This window comes from Aristolochia californica, unplaced genomic scaffold (genome assembly GCF_029961685.1).
Source record: "Aristolochia californica isolate CCGP_79_NKW_82.1479 unplaced genomic scaffold, dmAriCali1.0.hap1 SCAF_7, whole genome shotgun sequence".
NCBI classification, from domain to species: domain Eukaryota; kingdom Viridiplantae; phylum Streptophyta; class Magnoliopsida; order Piperales; family Aristolochiaceae; genus Aristolochia; species Aristolochia californica.
In genome coordinates, this window is record NW_027182268.1 from 41,959,588 (window position 1) to 41,979,690 (window position 20,103).

The 20,103-nt window shown below is 38.9% G+C and overlaps 3 protein-coding genes across 5 annotated transcripts in view; 1 reads left to right on the forward strand and 2 right to left on the reverse strand.

Annotated features, from left to right (window-relative positions):
* The window catches only part of LOC137936650 (CAX-interacting protein 4), a 43,383-nt gene extending 23,937 nt beyond the window's left edge, over positions 1–19,446 (reverse strand). The window contains exon 1 of the mRNA XM_068781454.1: positions 19,403–19,446. The gene's annotated coding sequence lies outside the window, so the exon portion shown is untranslated. The remainder of the gene's footprint in view (positions 1–19,402) is intronic.
* LOC137937509 (loganic acid O-methyltransferase-like) lies at positions 1,280–7,755 on the forward strand. Its single transcript, XM_068782566.1, has 5 exons — positions 1,280–1,357; positions 1,426–2,091; positions 2,210–2,531; positions 7,263–7,346; positions 7,604–7,755. The coding sequence occupies exons 1-5, from the start codon at positions 1,280–1,282 to the stop codon at positions 7,753–7,755; spliced, it is 1,302 nt and encodes a 433-aa protein (XP_068638667.1).
* Positions 13,335–19,480, reverse strand: LOC137936649 (transcription factor IIIA-like). 3 transcript variants are annotated; one of them, XM_068781452.1, is made up of 6 exons: positions 19,403–19,480; positions 15,588–15,725; positions 14,670–14,946; positions 14,253–14,494; positions 13,980–14,123; positions 13,335–13,815 (listed from the first exon to the last, which is right to left on the reverse strand). In XM_068781452.1, exons 2-6 carry the CDS (start codon positions 15,702–15,704, stop codon positions 13,642–13,644), a joined length of 954 nt encoding a protein of 317 aa, XP_068637553.1. In that variant the 5' UTR covers positions 15,705–15,725; positions 19,403–19,480; the 3' UTR covers positions 13,335–13,641. The 3 variants fall into 3 exon arrangements, with proteins under 3 accessions (XP_068637553.1, XP_068637552.1, XP_068637551.1); XM_068781451.1 differs by lacking the exon at positions 19,403–19,480 and adding an exon at positions 17,936–17,980; XM_068781450.1 differs by lacking the exon at positions 19,403–19,480 and adding an exon at positions 15,882–15,998.
* Between the last annotated feature and the right edge of the window lie 623 nt (positions 19,481–20,103).

Here is a 20,103-nt window from a genome sequence, read left to right on the forward strand (position 1 = left end):
TAAGTTTGGGCATCTTTATACTTTCTCTCGACTTATGAACGGATAAGGTCGCCAACCAGTAGAGAATTCAAAGAGGGTGTAACGGTGTAAGTGTAGTCGACAAATTCTCTCAGTCAAGCCGCAAGCAACGGCGTCTCAGTCCAAGTGACCATAGATTGATTCATGAACAGCCCACTACGAATCGTCACTGCTTGGCTTTGTAAGGTCAAAGAAGGTGTCTTGGTCTGTGATGCAGATTTGATTGAAGAGAAAATCATGGGCTGAATAACAGAGACATTTACGAAGATAAGAGGTAAAGCTGTCTTCCACAATAGATGAATCCATCAACAAAGGTCGAAGTCTTTCCACTCTCATCACAGACGGAATAGGGGTCATTCGTTGACGAGATTCCCACTCCCACCTCCTTTTCTAGCTAAACAAAGCTCAGGAGAGAGAGCAGAGTTAGAAAATAGATCCAGACAAAAGTTAAAATATATATATAGAAGATCAATAAAAACTTATATTAAGCTCTATGATACCTATCAGACTTTTAAATACTTAATAAAATACAGTAATCATATAATGGAAACACGTCAGATACCGGCCTACATCACCCTGCTCAATTATACAAGGCATCTAGGCATTTGTCATGTAAGAGAAGCCAACGCAAGAGCAGATGGCGTTCAGGGAAGGAGTAGTTTAGAGGTGCAAAGAAAGCAGGAATGAACGCTTCAAAGTCCTGATGAAGGGGACGAGACAAACAGAACAAGTCCAAGGGGATCGGCTGCCTACCACTACCGCTTCTCCTTCTCAAATCTCGATTCAAAGATGGGCAGCCTTCTCCTTCGTGATAATACACTAAAGTTATGATTAGTGCCATTCAGATATGGATGTTGATACCACAGATTCATTATTTAATGCTCTATTGTCATATTTAATGATCCCAAATTACATTTCCTGCGGGAATGGTCGAGCATGAGTCTTTGCAGAAAGAGGGAAGTAATAGTAGTTACACATTTCCTTGATGAGGGGTTTATAACGACTCACCGGGGCCACCCATCAAGCTTGTCTAAGGAATCTGTGGGACAGCAAGATAGCATCTAATTCTTTTTCAAAGTTGTCTTCTCGTATGTGTTTTCTTATTATCTTTTTCGAACTGTTTCCCTTGTACGTTTTAAGCAAACATCTACAGCAGGAGAACGACCTCTATAAATAAGGCCATTAAACAACTTCATAAATACATCATCCTTCAGAAAGGAAGGGAGGGGAGAGAGAGAGAGAGAAGATGGAATCACAACCTATGAATGGAGGCGAAGGTCCCAAAAGTTACGCCCAGAATTCATCCTACCAGGTACGAATGATCTTCTGTAACCTCTATGTTGTTTCTTGATATTCAGAACTCATCATACTTTTTATGCTTTAACAAAACTTCATCCTGTGTTACAGAGAGCTGGAGTTTTGGCAGCTACTGCATTTCTACAAGATGGCATTGCTAAGGAATTTGAACTTGGACAACACCCTTGTGCAAGGAACTCAATTGTCATTGCGGACTTGGGTTGCTCCGTCGGACCTAACACATTCCTGGCAGTCCAGGCTATTATAGAGGCAGTGAGACTCAAGTACAAGTCATCCATCGACTTGTTTTCTGGTGATATGCCCGAGTTCCTAATTTTATTCAACGACCAGGTAGCCAATGATTTCAACACTCTTTTCCGGTCGCTTCCGTCGGAAGGCAGATATTTTGCCGCCGGCATACCTGGGTCCTTTTACCACCGTCTCTTCCCGAAGGCTTCTCTACATTTTGTCCACTCCTCCTATGCTAATCAATGGCTATCCCAAGTGCCTAAAGAGGTTAGAGACGAGAATTCTCTGGCCTGGAATAAAGGGAGGATTTTTTACACGGGGGCTCCAACTGAAGTTTGGGCCGCCTATGCAGCTCAATACGCCAAAGACCTAGAATCCTTTCTACAAGCTCGGGCACAAGAGGTCGTCGTGGGCGGATTGATGGCCCTACTTTTTCCCTGCTGTCAAAATGGAAACTCTTCGAATGAGTCGCCGCTTGCAAAAATCTTCAGTTTATTAGGATCGACACTCATGGACATGGCCAAGACGGTGTGTCTCCCACTTTACAGCGACAAACGCTCCCTTTTAATCTCATCTCCATTGATAAGTATTTCTGGGCAACCGCATTAATCCTCTCATTTCATCAACGAATTTGTTTGCTCTGCAGGGTGACATCGAGGAAGGCAAAGTGGATTCCTTCAACTTGCCTGTCTATATACCGTCCATCACAGAGTTCAAGATGTTGGTCGGGTGCAACGGGTATTTCAGTGTTGTGCGAATGGAGGCAATGCCTCCTATATCAATGCCTGCCAATGACGGCATAGCCCGGGCTGTGAGCATGAGTAGCAGGGCTGCCATGGAGGGGATCATTAGCGATCACTTTGGGTGCCAAGTTGTCAATGATTTGTTTGAGAGATATCAGAAGAAACTTGTCTCTCACTTTCAAAATCCTCTTGGTGTGGGTGCGGAGTTGTTTGTGCTTCTGAAGCGTAAACCTCTCTCAATTAATTGATATGCGCTATGTGATGGTCACACTGATTGTTATGTTCTATCCGAGGTGTCTATATTACTGTCTACCTCAGTGGGCTCGGTAATAAGCTAAAAAAAATACCTCATCCTAGATATTATGCATACTTATTTAGATTTGATCAAATCCACTCTTAGTTATATTGATTGATAGTAGCGTTTCTGGCAAATTAATGTCCACTTTCATGGTGGTCAACTTGGCCTTAAGAGCTGACTCTTTTAAAATAATGAGAGACAAGAAAGACCTCGGGTAATCCTAAGGAGACATCTTCAACACATTTAATCCGAGAATGCATAAATTATACCATAAGAGTCATGGACCAGTGTTTCTAAGCTTTAGTCTTGGCATTTGATGTTATTGTCACATGTTTCACATTGCGGTCTACTGAAGAGTCCACACTGAAGAAAAGGTCAAGTTGCACACCAAATGTTTGTGCTTTTGTTGCAGGTGAGAAATTAGGGCCCAAGTTTCATATTATAGTTGACCCCAACTCTTCATATTTAATGACCAAGTAGGGTGGGTTTCACTACATAAATTGGCCACTAAATGCATGGATGAGGTTTCATTTGTCTTGCGGGGTAAAGCTTAAAAACCAAGGCAGGTTCAAGGTGAAGATGGGGTTTCTCATAAGTCATACCCACCTATATGTTAAGCACCTAACCAATACATCCCAAAAGACCAGCCTATTAGGAGCGGGAGACGTAAGTACTTAACCCCAGGACCATAACATTACAACCCGCCGGCCCGAGCCAACGACCACGGCGGCAATAACACAGCAATGCGACACCGGGGCAGGGATCCCATAATCCCTTACGGCGTCCTGCCAAGGGCGTGCAGTCCACCTGCGTTCGTGGGGACTCGAAGTCGAGACATAGCGCCCGCTCTGATACCAAATGTTAAGCACCTAGCCAATACATCCCAAAAGACCGGCATGTTAGGAGCGGAAGACATAAGTACTTAACCACAGGACCATAACCCAATACATCCCAAAAGACCGATTAGTTAGGTGCGGAAGACATAGGTATTTAACCCCAGGACTATAACACTATACGCCTAAGTTGCACCTTCCTTTTAACAAGAGCAACTAGTTTTTATTTTTATTTTTATCATTGAAATATATTTGATTCAATTGAATTTTTTAGTTTAATTTTTAATATTATTATATAATTTTATTTATCAACAACTGTATTAGGCAATGTAGGAGCAAGATTAAAGAATAAACTCATTGACAAATGAGGTGGGAACGACACGATAGAGTAAGGTTATTGTTGGCCTCTAGATCCTTATTGGAATAATTTTACTTATAACAAACACATGAGTTACTAATGATATCTTTTAAGTATACCTTATAGCTTAAAAAAAATCCCAAAGAAAATTTGTAGCAGCATATCCATTCAATCAATCGAGGACTGTTGGAACGGCCCATACAAACAGGGAGCAAGCAGCTCAGCTTATGGTCACAAACCACACCAGCCAGCTCATGTATCCTCATTCTAAGCCATCAATGAATTAAAGTTCACCCCTGGAATTTATATAAAAAAACATGTGCACATTGAAGAGAAAGGGGTAGCTCGACTTTGTTAATGAGAACAATTACACATATGCAGATGTCATAAAAAGTCTTAGGGTATTAGTTAGAAAAATTAGTTTTTCTACTTTGGCTAGTCACATTGGGATGAACATGTGCTCAACTTTAAAATAGTATAAAACTACAATGTATATTTTGTTGGGTGTAGATTTTTTTTCGTTTATATTCTCCCCTATTGATGTCATTCACATCTTAGTCCTATTTTCTATTTGTATAGGTCTAGACATGAGGAGAGAGAATTATTGAGAACAATCTTACATAGATGTTCACAAGAAGTGTATAGTTGTATACTTTTACCTTCAATTAGTCATTTTTGGGGTGCGTAACTTTAACACTGTACTTGTGCTTGTTTACTTTAGATTTTATAAGTTTTTAGTTTTATTAGATATATAATGTTATAAAATGACTTTAATCCAGTTGAACTAGACCTTGCTAGCTGTGTCAAATTCAATGGCAAATTGCTATACTATTGTTGTCGTGAATTAACTTAATTTTAATTTGATTACTGAAAATTTATGGATAAGTATAGTAATGTATAAAATATTATTAATTTTTATTTAATTTCTTGAAAAAAACAGGTCCATTTAATTTTTCTTGAAAATTTCTAAATTTTTTATATAATTTCTTAGTAAGTCACTAATAAGGTTATATCTAAAGGTTTCTTAGAAATGTGTACCCCAAGAAAAATATTTTTAGAATTCCTTAGTATATAAATTTCTAACCAGGGGCACTAACAAGGCCTTAGCGTGGTGTTGTGAAGATTTTTCTTGAGGCTCGTGAGAAAGATTATGTCTTCATTGATGATCCACCGAGTTCTTCTTCAAAAACATAGAAAACAGGATAATGCTATAGTAAAGACAGGGTTGATAAATAGTATGGAGTTTACATTTAAAAATTAACTCAATTTCTTTTGTTCCAGTGCTAAAGAAATTTGAGAGATGTTGAAAGTAGCTTACTCTAATGAGAATAATTTGTTGAAAGAGTATGAAATCTATTCTAAATTTTCTAGTATCCATTGGAGGTAGCGAAGTGTGAGTAAGCACTTTAGTGAGCTCAATAGCATGTTCCAGGAGGTTTGAGTCTCCGCATACCACAAATCATACGCAGTTGAGGAAGTAGCAAGTTGAACTTCATGTGTCATAGTGTTTTCTTGGACTTGGACCAAATTATGAGAATGTTCATGCACAAATGTTATCTAGTGCAGATATACACATGTTTATTAGTGATTATATATGCATTCTTTTGGACCATGACTACAATGATCGAGGTTGGTGATTTGACACCTTAATCTCAATTACAAGATAAATTTGCCTTATTTTCTTCCCATACAACCAATCAACAAGAAGCACCTCAAGGAAGAGGAAGCGGTGGAAGAGGCAGATGTCGTGGTCAAGGCGGAGAAAGTGGCAGATGTAGAGGTCAAAATAAGACATGTTATTATTGTAGTAAAGTTGGTCATGTTTTTGCATAATGCTGCAAAAACATCTGGTAAACAAAATTGGGCTAACAATAATGTAGCTAGAACCCCAGAGAGTTTAGAGGGTGATACTAATTCCATTGATGAGCTAGTAAAGCTAGCACAAAAGTGGGAAATGGGTCAAAAGACTCATGTAGAGTTAGCTCTTGAAATAAATGGAGCCCTTCTACCACTACAAACACAATATTTGCACACTCAAGAAGTAAAACATTCAGTTTTTAGCAATGTGGTCAGAACCGGACTTTGATTGAATTGGAACCTGACCCTTTTTCGATTCTTACTTCAGAAAAAGAGTTTTCAGCTTAAAAAATAAACACCTAGCTAGTTGGTCTAGACTAAACTTAAATAGAACTGAATCATTTTCTTGTGATGAAATGGTGAAAAAAAAATTAATAGAGAGAGAATTCAAAACCATGACTAGAGTACCTACATAGAAAAGGTAGTATTAACCAATTGAAGACTGATTAATGTCCAATTTCATTTGTCTTTTCACTTCAAGGTTTCATCCTTTTAACTGATGTTCTTGACTTCTATGCATGAGCTTGACTCTTTCAGCTTTTGGCACTTCATTTAATTGTCTTCTTTTACTTGTTTTACTCTTCTTGCCTTTTCTTAACTGGCTTACTTACTTCTCTTGTAAAAATGATTCTTCTACCCCTTATTTTGGCCCACAGTGTTGGTAGGCAGTTTAGATGGTATGCTTTCTTACATGAATTATTTGTTCCCTTTTGATGTATGGAGTTGGTTGAACATTCTCTTGCAGCTCGAACAGATATGTTAAGGAAGTTTACTTTTGGAGCTTATTGACCTGAACAATATATTTTAATGCCCATCATTAGTACTTGAGTGTTTGTTATCAACATCCCAGCTCATGAAAATCTTATTAATACACTACCAAGCCAACCTCATGAACAAATATCTTCATCCCTAAGCAACCTTGCCCATAATTCTCTTCTTCATCTAGTCTCATGAACCAACTCTCCCCCCACTTCCATGACTAGTTCTTCCTCTACATCAACCTCTTCTTCTTTTATCGAGTCTAACATTCTACCCAACTAGTTGCTATTGAGCCACATGACAACTTGAAGTAGTCCTCCTACAAATACCCTCTTCCAATATTCATCCAATGGTTACTAGGGCAAAAGGTTGGTAGTCCTGTACACTGGCCTTGCATGCTCTATCTCTTCAAGAACCTGAAAATTATAAAGAAGCTCTCTCCATACCATAATGAAACAAGTCATGTTAGAAGAATACAATGCCCTAATCTTGAATGAAACACATGAACGTGTTCTTCAAACCCCTACCATGGATATAGTAGGCTAAATAGGTATTTTAAACTAAATTAAATCAGACAAAACTCTTAATAAGTTTAAAGATAGACTAGTAGCCCAAGGTCATCATTGTAAACATGCAGGATTAAACTATGAGGAATTGTTTAGTCTTGTAGTTTATCCCAAAATTATTTGGGTTGCTCTTACCTTGGCCACATCTAGGGACTAGCCTCTGAAAATTAAGCCATGGAAGAATTGAGAAGGACCTTCAATGCATAATGCCAAGTCTTCATCCCACCAAGAGAGGAACAAAAAGAATTGTTTGAATTAAATTGATGTATAGATATAATGATGCAGGATCTGAGTCAGATGATGCTGAATTGTCAGATAACACGTTGTTGGCATTGAGATACCTTGAGTTGGCAGATCAGCGCAAAGAGGGTACCTCGTGGTCATCAAGCGTCGCTCGGAAGTGATTCTGAACCCGAGTTGGGCTAGATTTTTGGCGTGGTTATTGGGGTTTGCTATTTTGGCCAAAATTGTAATAATGCCGATCTTTAGCTATATAGCCCGACTTGTGGGCTGATTTTCGACATTATTGGATGGGATAATTTTTAATTGAACATCAGAAGGTTTTCTCTGAGTTTTTTTGGGGCGAATCTCTTGTGTTCTTCCCTGTGGATTATCGGTTGAACTAGCCTGCAGGATAATCGCTATTCTGTCCGGCGTCAATTGGTATCAGAGCTTCAGGCTGAAGGAGAAGCTTCGGTCTCGCCAAAGACGCTACGGTGAGAAGCAGCTAGAAGGCTCGAGTGAAGTCGATGTCATTGCCGGAAGAAAAGAGCTCTAAGACTTGGTGTTGTTACCGGAAGAGAGGCAAACAAAGCATGCAGAAAACAGAGTGCCGAAAATAGAGGTTTCGTCCAAGAAGGGAGAACATTGTGTAAAACAACAGAACCTGGAGAGAAGAAGCATCGCAGGAGGCAACCATCTGCTAGAGACCACAGGAGGATGACCGGAGAGGGCCGTCGGAGATGTCTCGATTTCCGGAATGGGGGTTCTGAAATTTTAATTTCGGGATGGTCTCAATTTCGTAAATCGCACGGTGCAGATTTCCAGGAGAAAACGAGATTGACGCTCGACGTGTCTGATATACCAGAGCTTCAACATCTTCCTAGGGTGAGATTTCATCAGTTTTCTTGGTTGGTGGTCGTGGTCGTGGTCGTGGTCATCGCGGGCCGGTTCTGAACGAGGAAGGCCCACATCGTGGTCGAAACGTTTAGGATGTGATGATTGAGGATTTACAGAGGCAAGTTGCAGAGTTAACCCAGCGTCTAACGACGCAAGATTTCGGTGATCGTGAGATACAAAATCACGATTCTGATGTCAATTTCAAAAACCCATATCGCAATCATGCTCAATTCGGGGAGCACCGCTGTCGGGGGAATTGATCTCGAGACCTCGGCTTCAGAGTGGCTCTACCTGAGTTTTCTAGTACGTTACAGGCCAAAGAATTCATCAATTGGTTGGATGAAATATAGCATATTTTTGAGTATAAGAAAGTCCCATATCATGTCAAAGTGAAACTGGTTGCCATCAAACTCAAGGGCAAAGCATCTGCGTGGTGGGAGCAGTTGAAGCGATCACAAGACCGGCAAGGCAAAGCCAAGATAATTGATTGGGAGAAGATGAAGAAGAAGATAAAGGGTCACTTCCTTCCTTTCGGCTACACTCAAACCTTGTTTCAGCGACTTCATTCGTTGAGGCAAGGCACAAGATCGGTTGATGATTACATGAAAGAGCTTTATCAATTGATAGCCCAAAATGATTTATCTGAGACGGAAGAGCAGATGGTGGCACGGTATTTGGGGGGATTACGACAGCCCCCATTGGACCTCCTCTACGTGCACTTTTGTGGAAAAATAGCAGAACAAGAGGCCAATGATCAGAAGCGATCAAAGCACTCAGCCAATTTGCCATCAAGAATCATGTCCTACCCAGCAGCCACCACAGGGTACTTCTAACTCAAATATTAGATGTTTCTGAGGTGGTGAGTAGGGACATAAAACAACTAAGTGTAGGAAGCCTGCTAGTCAGAAGGGCAAAAATCTCCTAATTGAGGAAGACATGGTAGACGAAACTGAGGAGATTGAAGAGCATGTGTATAACGATGATGAAGATGGAAATGTGTTGTATGGAGATTGCCCTTCCCCTCTGGCGGAATGACGGGGAAGAGGGCTTCATGGCCATGGCGAGACATAATCGAAGCTGTTCGTTTCACAACTACTCTTTTTTTTAATGTCCTTCGTCTGATGCCTCAAACATCATTTTCCTTCATTATCTTCCTATCTAAAGCCATGTAGTTGGTTTGGACCAATGTTGACTTGTTGCAACATTCGTGGTTGTTAAAATCGATTACACCAACCAGCATGTGGTATGTGGTATGATAGATGAGCCTATATATATATATATATATATGTGGGATTTTATGTGGGATTTTTTTTTTGTTTTTTTTTCATGAACTATATTAGAAGAGTCGAATCCAAAAAAACCTAGTTTTTAACGTTCCATATTTTTGTCCAAACAATGATACTTTGAAAAGACAAATGGAAATCCTTACACCCCTTACCCTCGATGGGACTGAAGTCATAAAATAAACACCTTTCCGCGCACGTTAGCATTCCCTGCCGTAAACATACGAAATCGAGACGTGCAACCAGGAGGAAAACGTACACCTTCTCGTTTTTCTTCTTTGAAATCATTTCAAGTTACTGGTTTATTAAAGGGAATTTCCTTAAAATACTTATTTAAAATAAATTATTTTCAAAAACACCAATGTCATCAAAATATTTCTAAAACTACGCAACTTTGACCAGTCAAATGCCTATATGTGCAGTCAAAAACCACACGTAAGAGATCCATGATATCTACATAGAGCACCGTCTATTGCAGTCATGACACTCTCCATTAGTCATCAATAGATATCCTAACTTCTTTTATTGTTTGTATGATGCATTTGAAAAAGATTATTATTGCATATAGAAAGACTTTTCAAAAACAGAAAAAAAGGAAATGACATAAAAGACTTACCTGATGTTAATTTCTTTTATTGAAATGTGTTCTTGTAGTTGTTTATTTTCTTTTGTGGTTGTACATAAACCCTCCTATCTTGGCTAATTAGTGTTCTAGCAGATACCCTGTTAAGCTTGTGTTCTAGTGATATCTTGTTTTGATTCTAACCACATTGTTTTCTTCTGCTGGGATTTACAGGTGTCCAGCTTGTAGAAATTATAAGGTACTGTATGTTAAATCAGCTTAGTACTATCTGCTGATGCATCAAGTAACTCATATTCTTTCATGTATGATGCAGCCTCAATATGAAACAGTAGAAAAACTATTCGATGGACCTGAGGCAGGGCACCCTGGGATTATATTCATGGCTAGGGTGGACTGTGCTTTGACGGTATATTATCTTAACCATTTTAATCCGGTGCTTCAAATGATCATCTAGTCTCTTCTTTTTCTTTCTTTAGCTAAACCGTGTACCTCACTATTGGACGTCTTAATAGTCTCTGTGAAACTGTACTTGTACGTCATTTGGTTGATTCTTGCTGTTAAATTTTTACTTACTTGTTTCAAAAGAGCATGTTGGAGGGTGTGAAGCTCTTATCTTGTCATTTGGTTGACTCTTGCTGTTAAATTTTAGTTATTGGTTTCAAAATAACGAGTTGGAGAGTGGGAAGCTCTTATCTCAAGGCCCTGAACTTATGTGCATCCCAAGCTGTTGATTTGAGTATGTGAAACAAGTTGTTAGCAGGTGAATAATCTCTTTGGTAATGGGATTGGATCCCATGATTCTTCGTTCATTTAGCTTGGAGGATGACAAATATGAGAATGAAGATATGCAAAAGGGTTAATGCTTCAGACCCTGGACAGGTCTTTTCTTCATAGATCCTTTTTCTTTTCTAATTCATTAGACTCTTGATCTTTTAAAGTAATTTGACTGGAACTTGTGTATTTGATGATTTGTGAAGATTGCTAGAGCTTTCTATGATGTTGAGGAAGCAACAACAAATGCGTTTAGATGATTAAGTATGAGACTCGGGCCTCTCTTATAATGTTCCTGCAGCTCTTGGTGGCTCATCACCCTTCTAAATGGTTACAGAAATTATTGTTTGTTCAATATGCATCCCATGTGCAATATCTTTTGATTCTTGTATATACATGCTGGATCATGCATCAGGTGCCGTAGGGGAAGTGCCGAAATGCTTGTAAAATTTGATGAGTTTTTTGACCTCCAAATCTGTTCAGCAACTCAACAGGAAGCTTCTCTTCCTTCTGAAAACAATATGCTTCAGAGTTTCAGGATTTGTGGCAAAGATGTTCCTCATGGATACTGGGTGTGTGCTCTCTATTTTTTTGGCACATCTCAAATTTCTGGTGCAACTTTATGTCTGTACCATGCACAGGCACAGACCACCCCCAACCCCACCACAAATAACAAAAAAAAAAAAAAAAGGTTGTTTTTGTATTTTTTTTATTTCTCATTTTGGTGCCGTTGTTACTAGCTGTACAACCTCTTTGGTACTTACAAAGTATTGCCAATTTATGATGTGCATTTTGCAAGCAAAAAGCACTTCTGTTTATGCAACAAATATCCTTGTTTCATATTTCTTATTTCCTGTCTCGTTTTGCTTTCATAGTTACTTGCTGTGCAACCTCTTGGTATCTGCAGTATTGCAAATGTAGGGTGTTCATGTTGCAGGTAAAGAGCACTTCTGGTTTTGTAACATGTTAGGTTTTTGCAGATATTTTGTAAAAATGACACCAGAGGCTTCAGGTATGATGACATCCTTTTCTATACATTTTTTCTTGGTATTTTGGTCTCAAGTGCTGGAGCATTGCGCTGCCCAATTTTTTTTCTAATGATTGTGTTCCTCAACACTCTTGAGTAGTTATAGATGTAATTCACTGGTTATTATCAATTATGGAGCTGTTGCTCATCACTCCTAGGTTGTTGGACCATACTCTGCTGTCTGAGTTTCATATGTAATAGAAAGGCAAGTATAGTTTCTTATTTAGAAACCCAAGAGATATCTTTGTGTATTGTATCAGCATGCTGTTGAGTCTCCTAAGGCAATGTCCATTTCTTATTGAGATTTTATGCTACTGTCTTTATTACTTATCCTCTCACTGGTTTTGAAAAATTAAAATTAAATAAAAACGATCACCTTATTTTTTAAAAACCTGGAGTAAGTGACATGTCAAAGGTAAGATATCACGAATGTGGAATGCCATCAAATTTGATGGTCAAGCTTAGGGTCAACACACAGCTCCAAGACAGAGATGATGAGAATATGCCTCTGAGATATTACAGACCTGTTAATACACCCATGAATATGCCATCTAAACATCCGCTTGTCCAAAACATGGGAGACAATAGGATCATGACACTAATACTGTAAGCAATAAACTTTTTACTTGACAAATTTTTCAATGCCATAGTGAGTGTGTAAAAGAACCTCATTATTCTATGGCTACATGTGTGCTGCATGTATCAAACTAGTTATATGAGTGCGAAAGATTGTCCTACATCAGTTTGATCTTGGAAAATCTTGTGCTTATTGATTCGAAGTGGTTTTACCATGTTAAATTGGGTCTAAGGCCCTATCCCAAAATGATTAGTCAACTTAAGAAACCTCTTTACCAACTAATAAACTCAAGATCTTTGTACTCACTAATCTATATGGGACTATTACTTAACAACTTTAAATGGTGTCAAAGTGAATTTGGATCCTAGTTTTTTTTTTTTTTTTTTTTGTATATGTTTAACTCATGTGTATATTCTGTGTTATGCTCTAGCCCATATGTGCATTTTCCCCATGTTTGGGCTGGGTTGTTTGTTTACAGTTTACATGAGGGGTGGTTGAAAAAAAAAAGTCCCATCATTTTGGGGCCTTATGTCCACAGTCCACATCTCATGTTAGTTATCTACAAATTGAGAGAAGTAATGGAATTGGATTAGATTGCCCCCTTGATTTCAGGTTAAAGGATCCTGTGATTACTGATTAGGAAGAGGTTTTCTAACTTCAACTAATTATTGTGTTAAAAGTTTAGGAAGAAGTTTTCTAACGTCAGCTAGTTATTGTGTTAAAAGTTTAGTACAAATCTATCCCAAAATGACTAATCAAGTTAGAAGACTCACTCCCCAGTAATAAGCACAAAATCTTTTTTATTCTGGATTTATGTCAGGCTACTCTTATACCCTTTCTTCCGCATAGCCTACACATGGACAATATTGGGTGGAAGCCTATGTCCACATACTTATTTTATTGTTAATGATCAATGGTCAAATAATAGTATTATTTTGTTTTTAAAGGTTACGTATTTTTTGGTGTCTGCTGCAAAGGAGCACAGAGACCTTGTTCTTCAGTCCATGCGTGGTTTTTCTTTTCGCTTTTGAACCACTTTAAAAATGCATTGCACATCCTTAAAGGCCAATGCCTACAATATGATCGTATTAAGTACCCACTGCCATTACATAGAACATAATACAGGCTCATAATTTACAATGAAAAGATGATGAGGAAAGAAAGGGAAGAGATGAGAAAAAGAAAATTGAAAAGGGGAAGGCTGCCAGTAGGAAAACGAGGGAACTGGAAGATAGAACTGTGTATCATAATTATTGATGCGCTAGTATTTAGACTATGATCGTATGATACCCACAAGAAGAAAACTAGTCCTCGGAAGCAAGTAACCAACTAAGGTATTCCGATCCATCATCCAAAACAGAGCTCTGGCCAGGAGGTACAACTCTCTTTCTCTGCAATGCTTCAACAGTTAGAGGTTTTCTTTTTCGTCCACCCCTTTGCCTGGACCTGAACTGCTCGTCAGATTCCACAAAATCACCCTGCATTGCAGTTAGAACCCATAAATAAGAATACAAGGGGGATGAAGTAAAAACCACAAAAGAAGGATAGGCAACAAAAAAAGGGAAGAATGGAAAATTAGAAAAACATTTATCAACATGAAAAAAAAAAAAAAATCTACTAGGAGACCTCGCGTAGTACTTACAGGGATAAAAATGTGAGCCCCAGATTTCTCATGATTATCCCTGACATGCTTGTATGGAAACCTTTTTCCACATCCAGAAAATCTACAGGCAAAGGGTCGAAGCGCAAGGTGGACAGCTTTTACGTGTTGATTGAGGTTTGACACCTAAAAAGAAAGAAAACAAGTTTTCAAAATTATCACATATACCATCTGATACTCTTAGAATGCTTTACACTACATGGAAAAGACACCATTTAATAGGAAGAAAGAACAGGTTACACTAAAGAGGCTTACAGTTGAAAATGTATAGCAGCACCCACTGTAAGAGCATCTAATTCTCTCAGTCGCAGAGGGAACTTTCCCCTCATGAGACTGCAAGTGACGCTTCAAGTTTTTCTTTAGCTGTCGAGCCCCACAAACATCACACTCTACATAGCGATGACATGACTGAACATGAGCTCTTAGGCATTCAGCATTGGAGAAGTATTCCATGCAGTTGGGCTCAGAGCAGATAGCCTCTGTGAAGTCCAGCTTTACTATGGAGAAAAAGATAGAGAAACAATTAAACCATTTAAACGTGGCCTTAGGAAAACAGAAAATAAATTAGTTTATTAATAAAGGCATTTCACTCATTAAATCGGATGGAGATACTGCCATGGCCATGAAAAGTGATACCATGGAAAATCCCTAACAGGAAGATCAGACGCATACCATGTGAATCTGCATGTTTCTTTAGCCGTGACGCAAACTTAAACACCTTCCCACATCCTATTTCCTGACACATGTGTTGCTTTTGACGTTCCATGGGTTCACCATCATGAAGCTCGTTTACATGTCGAGTCATGTTACCCTGGAAAGCAAATCTCCTACTGCAATTTTCGATGGGGCATACAAAGAGCTTTCCTTCATGCCTCAGCATGTGACGAGTCAAATGGTCTTTCCGTCTATAGTTCTTGTGACAATCATCCACAGTGCAAGCAAATGGCCTCTACATTTGGGATAAAGAAACCAGGCTAAGCCACATTACCTTGTTGACGTAACCAAGGAAAAATATATCCATACAAAGCATATAGAGCACTATACATATATACACAGACAACACGAGAAAAACAATACTTTAAAACCAAACCTTGTGTGTGACCGAGGCTTAGGCTTGAAGGAGCTTCACAGGAGGTCCCCCACCTGCTACTGGTCCATTCAATGCAGCCTCCAGCATTTTGGAGTTCTTCATATGGGATCCAATGCTTCACACACCAATTCGAGGCAATTTTGATCATCTACATCATATAAAAAAACAGATTCCCACAAGTTAAGTCCAAAGTGCAACGATTCAGAAAAAAATCCCAGTAGATCGATATTTGTTACTGTCAAAATAAGACGACTCTGCTATCCACTTTTGATGCTCCAAACATATTAAACAAGTCTCGAACTATGACATAAAATTATTTCATAGAACTCTTTCGTAGGCCTTGTCGACTAAGATTTTTGGAAAAACCATGCAGATTCAGTAATACTTAGATAAAAAATAGTGCCTATGATATGATAATTTAAAACAATTTCGATGGCAACCCCTTCTTTTTCTCTTTAAATTTCAAAATGTCTTTTGCCCCATAGAAAGACCGTGAATACCTCAAGAGAATGGCCTTGCATATGTTGTTTCAAATATGCCGGTTTCCTAAAGCTCGCGCCACATTCTTCACAAGCGAAACAAAATAGATGGCCGGCGACTCTATCATCTTCGCTCATTTGGTGATCTTGGGCTTCTTCCTAAACCACCAAAAACACAGGAAATGATCTAAGAGAAGAATAAACAACACAAACTAACAAAAACCTCAACCAAAGAAAAGTGTTAAAAAACGAATACGCAGATAGAAGAAAGAAATAAACAAATAAGACTAATCCACGAGCCTTTCGTGCTACTACCTTATGGTGAGCAAGAACGTGGACATTGATCAGAGACTTCTTCGATCTGCAAATCCCACAGAATTCGCAATAATAACGCCTTATATCTTTTCCAATCCCTTCTCTTTCTTCACCCATATCATAGACTACGAAATTCAGTAGAGTGAAACCTAGAGAAGCTATATGGATTGGTATAGAGATCGGAGAAAGGCTCGCACTAACAGCAACTACTGGCAAGCGGCAACTGGAGATAAGAAGCGGAGAAGGCAGCTGGGAAAGAACTAGGGTAACTTTGTCTGTCGAAGATTATATAGAGAAAGGTAACTTTGTAATAAGAATACAAAACTAAGGCTATATTTGGTATAATGCAGAAAAGCATTATAGATTACGACCTAGGCCAAAGGCCCGTTTTCTCAAATGGGTCATTGGGGTCGCCCAAGGCCCATACCAATCTCTCAACGGGAAAACTAACGTCTGGCCCATTAAAACAGGTACAGTGAGTGGGCAATTATGAGGTTGGATGAAGAACGATTTTAAGATTCAAATCAATATTCTTGTGGGATCCAATTTGTATCTCGTATAGCATAATTTCTCTATGTAAGTGGTATTCCCAGCTTTGAGACAAACTCTGTAAATCGATTACCTACAAAGACAACAAAATGCCCCTTGAACACTGCATAACTAATGGGGGGTTAGTCAACTTAACTCAGGAGATGAACTTCAGCCACATTACTCAGTTCATCTTCTGAGATCGTTAGATCGTTAGTGGAGAGTCGGACTTCAAGTCATGCACATGACTAACATGACTCAGGAGATCATGTCCAAAGCATAAACGACGGAATGTGCTTTCCGCCCAAATTTGGCCTTCATGCACATGAAACGATCGCTCTCTTCTCATTTCATTCCTCCTCTCTCAGCTTCAGCATCTCACTCCGGTCACCCTCTCTCCGGTCTCCCTATCTACGGCCTCTCCCTCTCGACCTCCGTCGTAGAGTACGGGAGGCCGAGAGGCTCTGCGACGGAGGTCGAGGGGGAGAGGAGAGGGAGGCCTTCCTCCCTCGGCTGCAATTTTTCCTTGCTGACATCTTAGAAAGAGGAAGTGATTTAGGATTACTTCATGAGGTCAAACGATTTCTCTCGTTGAAATTTGATATGAAGGATATGGGCGAAGCTGCTTATGTCATAGGCATAAAAATTGATAGAGAATGATCCCAAGGGACATTAGGATTGTCTCAAGAAGCCTATATCAACAAAATTCTAGAGAGATATCGTATGAATAATTGTTTATCTGGTATTGCAACTATTGTGAAAGGTGACAAATTAAGTTTGGAACAAGGTCCACGAAATAACTTAGAGAGGGAACAAATGAAAAATATTCCATATGCTTTCGTAGTTGGGAGTTTAATGTATGCTCAGGTTTGCACAAGACCTGACATAGCATATGCAATGGGAATATTAGGCAAATATCAAAGTAATCCCGCTTTGGACCATTTTGTAGCTTTCCAATGGTCCAAACTAGACATCAGATACCAATATAAGAACATAAGAAGTGATAAAATCCAATGAAATAAAATCGTGATAAGAAAAGAAAAAAGGAAAAATCAAATACTGAGAGAGGGAATCTGGTTTTTGATTCTCTCTCCTACATGCATCCATAACCCCTGAGCGTTTGTCTCCAACATGTATTGTCATTCTTTCTTTTTGAGAAACGACAGATAGTTCCAAATAAAATAAGTTTAAACCTCACCACTTTTCTCAGTAATTTACTATTTTTAATAAGCTCATTATTATCTCATATTCAACTGGGCAAACTAAATACTTGGTCAGATTTTATAATATAGTCCTAAATCCATTCAAATTAGGTGCACGAGCCTGTTTTAAAGCTTGAGTTTCATTTCTTCACTTTGTAATATTTTTTGTTCCTTCCGGTTCATGCTTGGGCACATACTTCAGCTTTTCTCCTTTTTCCTAACATTAACTGATAAGTGATAATTGCACTGTTGAAAATACAGAAGAGGAGAAAGTAGCAGTTCTATAAACATTATAACTTCTCATGTTGAGACACCACCAAGTACCTGGTCTGAGTCCATCACCCCTGTTACTCATTTTGGTATCCTCCATTAATGGCTGTTAAAGCTCCAATAACATATACCAGAACTCCACATAGAACTAGAAACAAACTACCACTGTATTAACTTTTCGAATATTGATGATGCACATTTACATCATACCACATAACCACCTTGAAACTTGAATAAAAGAACTCTCATAAAACAACCACCTGCATTTCCATCTAGCCAAATACAATCCACTTCATCTGAATGACTTGAAGGTATCAGATTCTCATAGCTTTAGCCTAAAAAATGTAGGAACATGGTATCACATTTAGAACTACATGCCATTACCATCATTTGCTTCTATAAGAAGCATTCTCATTTATGTATATAACATTAGCATATTTTAAGACATGAGAATTCAGTGACAGGAATTCTCACTATAAGTAATCCATTGTTTGACACTTAACCAATGAGAACAATGTGACAGCGGGGCACGTTTCCAATAGAATCCACCCTGCTGAATGCAGGGACGGGGACATATATTTTCCTCACGAGGCAAGGATTGAATAAACCCCAAATCGCAGTGTGGCTTCAGGGTTTGGACAGGTTTTTTCCGTCCCCAACTCGTGAAAGCACTTCCCTATGTAAATATATATGTTACATTATATAACTTTTTTTAAAAAAAATATATCTTTTAACTTTTTAATGCTCAAAATAATAATGAGTTAAAAGAGTTAGATACTTTATTTAACACATCAGACTCATTTTTTAATAAATATGATTTTTTTTCATGCACAAATAACGGGCCGTAGGTGCAGGGTGGGTTGTGGAACGGGACGGGGATGAAAATCAACCCCATCACGGGGTGGGGGCAGGGGCAGGGTTCCGGAGCCGGTCGTGAATAGAGTTGGGTTTTTGAAAACATGCTCGAAACCCGCTACACTTCCATCACTAAATGTGGATTCCTAGATTCTGAAGCCTCACATATTGAAGTGATCATTTAGAGGAACAGCACGAACACGAGGATCGCAGGTAAACAAAGTTCAAAAACGGGAAGCAGCGAAGGAAAAGTAAAATACCAATCCTGAGTCCGTGAAACAGAAATCTGAAAAATTAAACGAAAAATCTGATGTTCCTGTCAAAAAAAAAGAAGAATATCTTTCGCACATTCAAGGGAAAAATAAATAAATTCATAAAATAAACAGAAAAAGCTTTTAAAACCCCCAAGAATAAATTTTGGGAGTAGAATAGATGCATCTTTCAGAAGTTTTTCTCGCCAAGGCAACAGCATCTACTCCAGACACCGAAACAGTATACGGACAAAAACTTACTAGCAAGAAAACATAGACCTTGTGCGGAAACTTCCGCCTTCGAAACCCTAAAACCCAAATTTAAGGTTATAGTCACGAAGGAAATCGATAGAAGAAAATAAAACCAAAAGCGAACAGAAGAAAAGCTTTGATGATAAGAGCACATAGCACATACCTCAAGAGAGGGACGAGAAGGCAGAGGGCGGATCCGTTCCTTCGATCCTCTTCTTCTTCTTCGAAGAGAGAGACTTAGCCTCCGTCTATAGACAAAAAGAAAAGTCGTGCGGACACTGGAGTCGGAACTCTTAAATAAATCACGAGGTCAACATGTTCAACGTCGTCTAACGTCTGTCTCTACGCGGTCATGAAAACGGGTCGGCCGAATTGGGTAAATCCGGTAAGCCTTATTTTTAACTTTCGTGGTATCATTATTCATAATCTCACAGTCACGGGTTGTGCCATGGGACATCCATTTCTTGGGTAGTCTCCTAAGAATTTTATCTACCTTTTAGTTTTTTGTTTGCGAGTGAATGTAGCATCAAATAATGCTTGTTTATTAGGGTTACTATTGAATCTTTTGCTCATACTTTTAATTGATTCCCTAGGTTTCATCCTAAAGTTTTCATTTACTCTAGTAAAGGTATTTACCTTGGCCTCCTTTACTTTGAGTAATGCTATTATAGGTCACTTCAAACTTTGTTCCATACTTCTTTAGGTGGGGGGGTTAGTCAACTTGAAGGACGAGACGATCTTCAACTGCATAACGCCCTTCAACACTTGAAGTCCTTAGTGGAGCGCAGATGAAACTTCATCTCTCTCGTCTTTGTGACTCCCTCTCTTCTCTCGGACTTGCTCTCTCTCGCTTCTCTCTCTCTT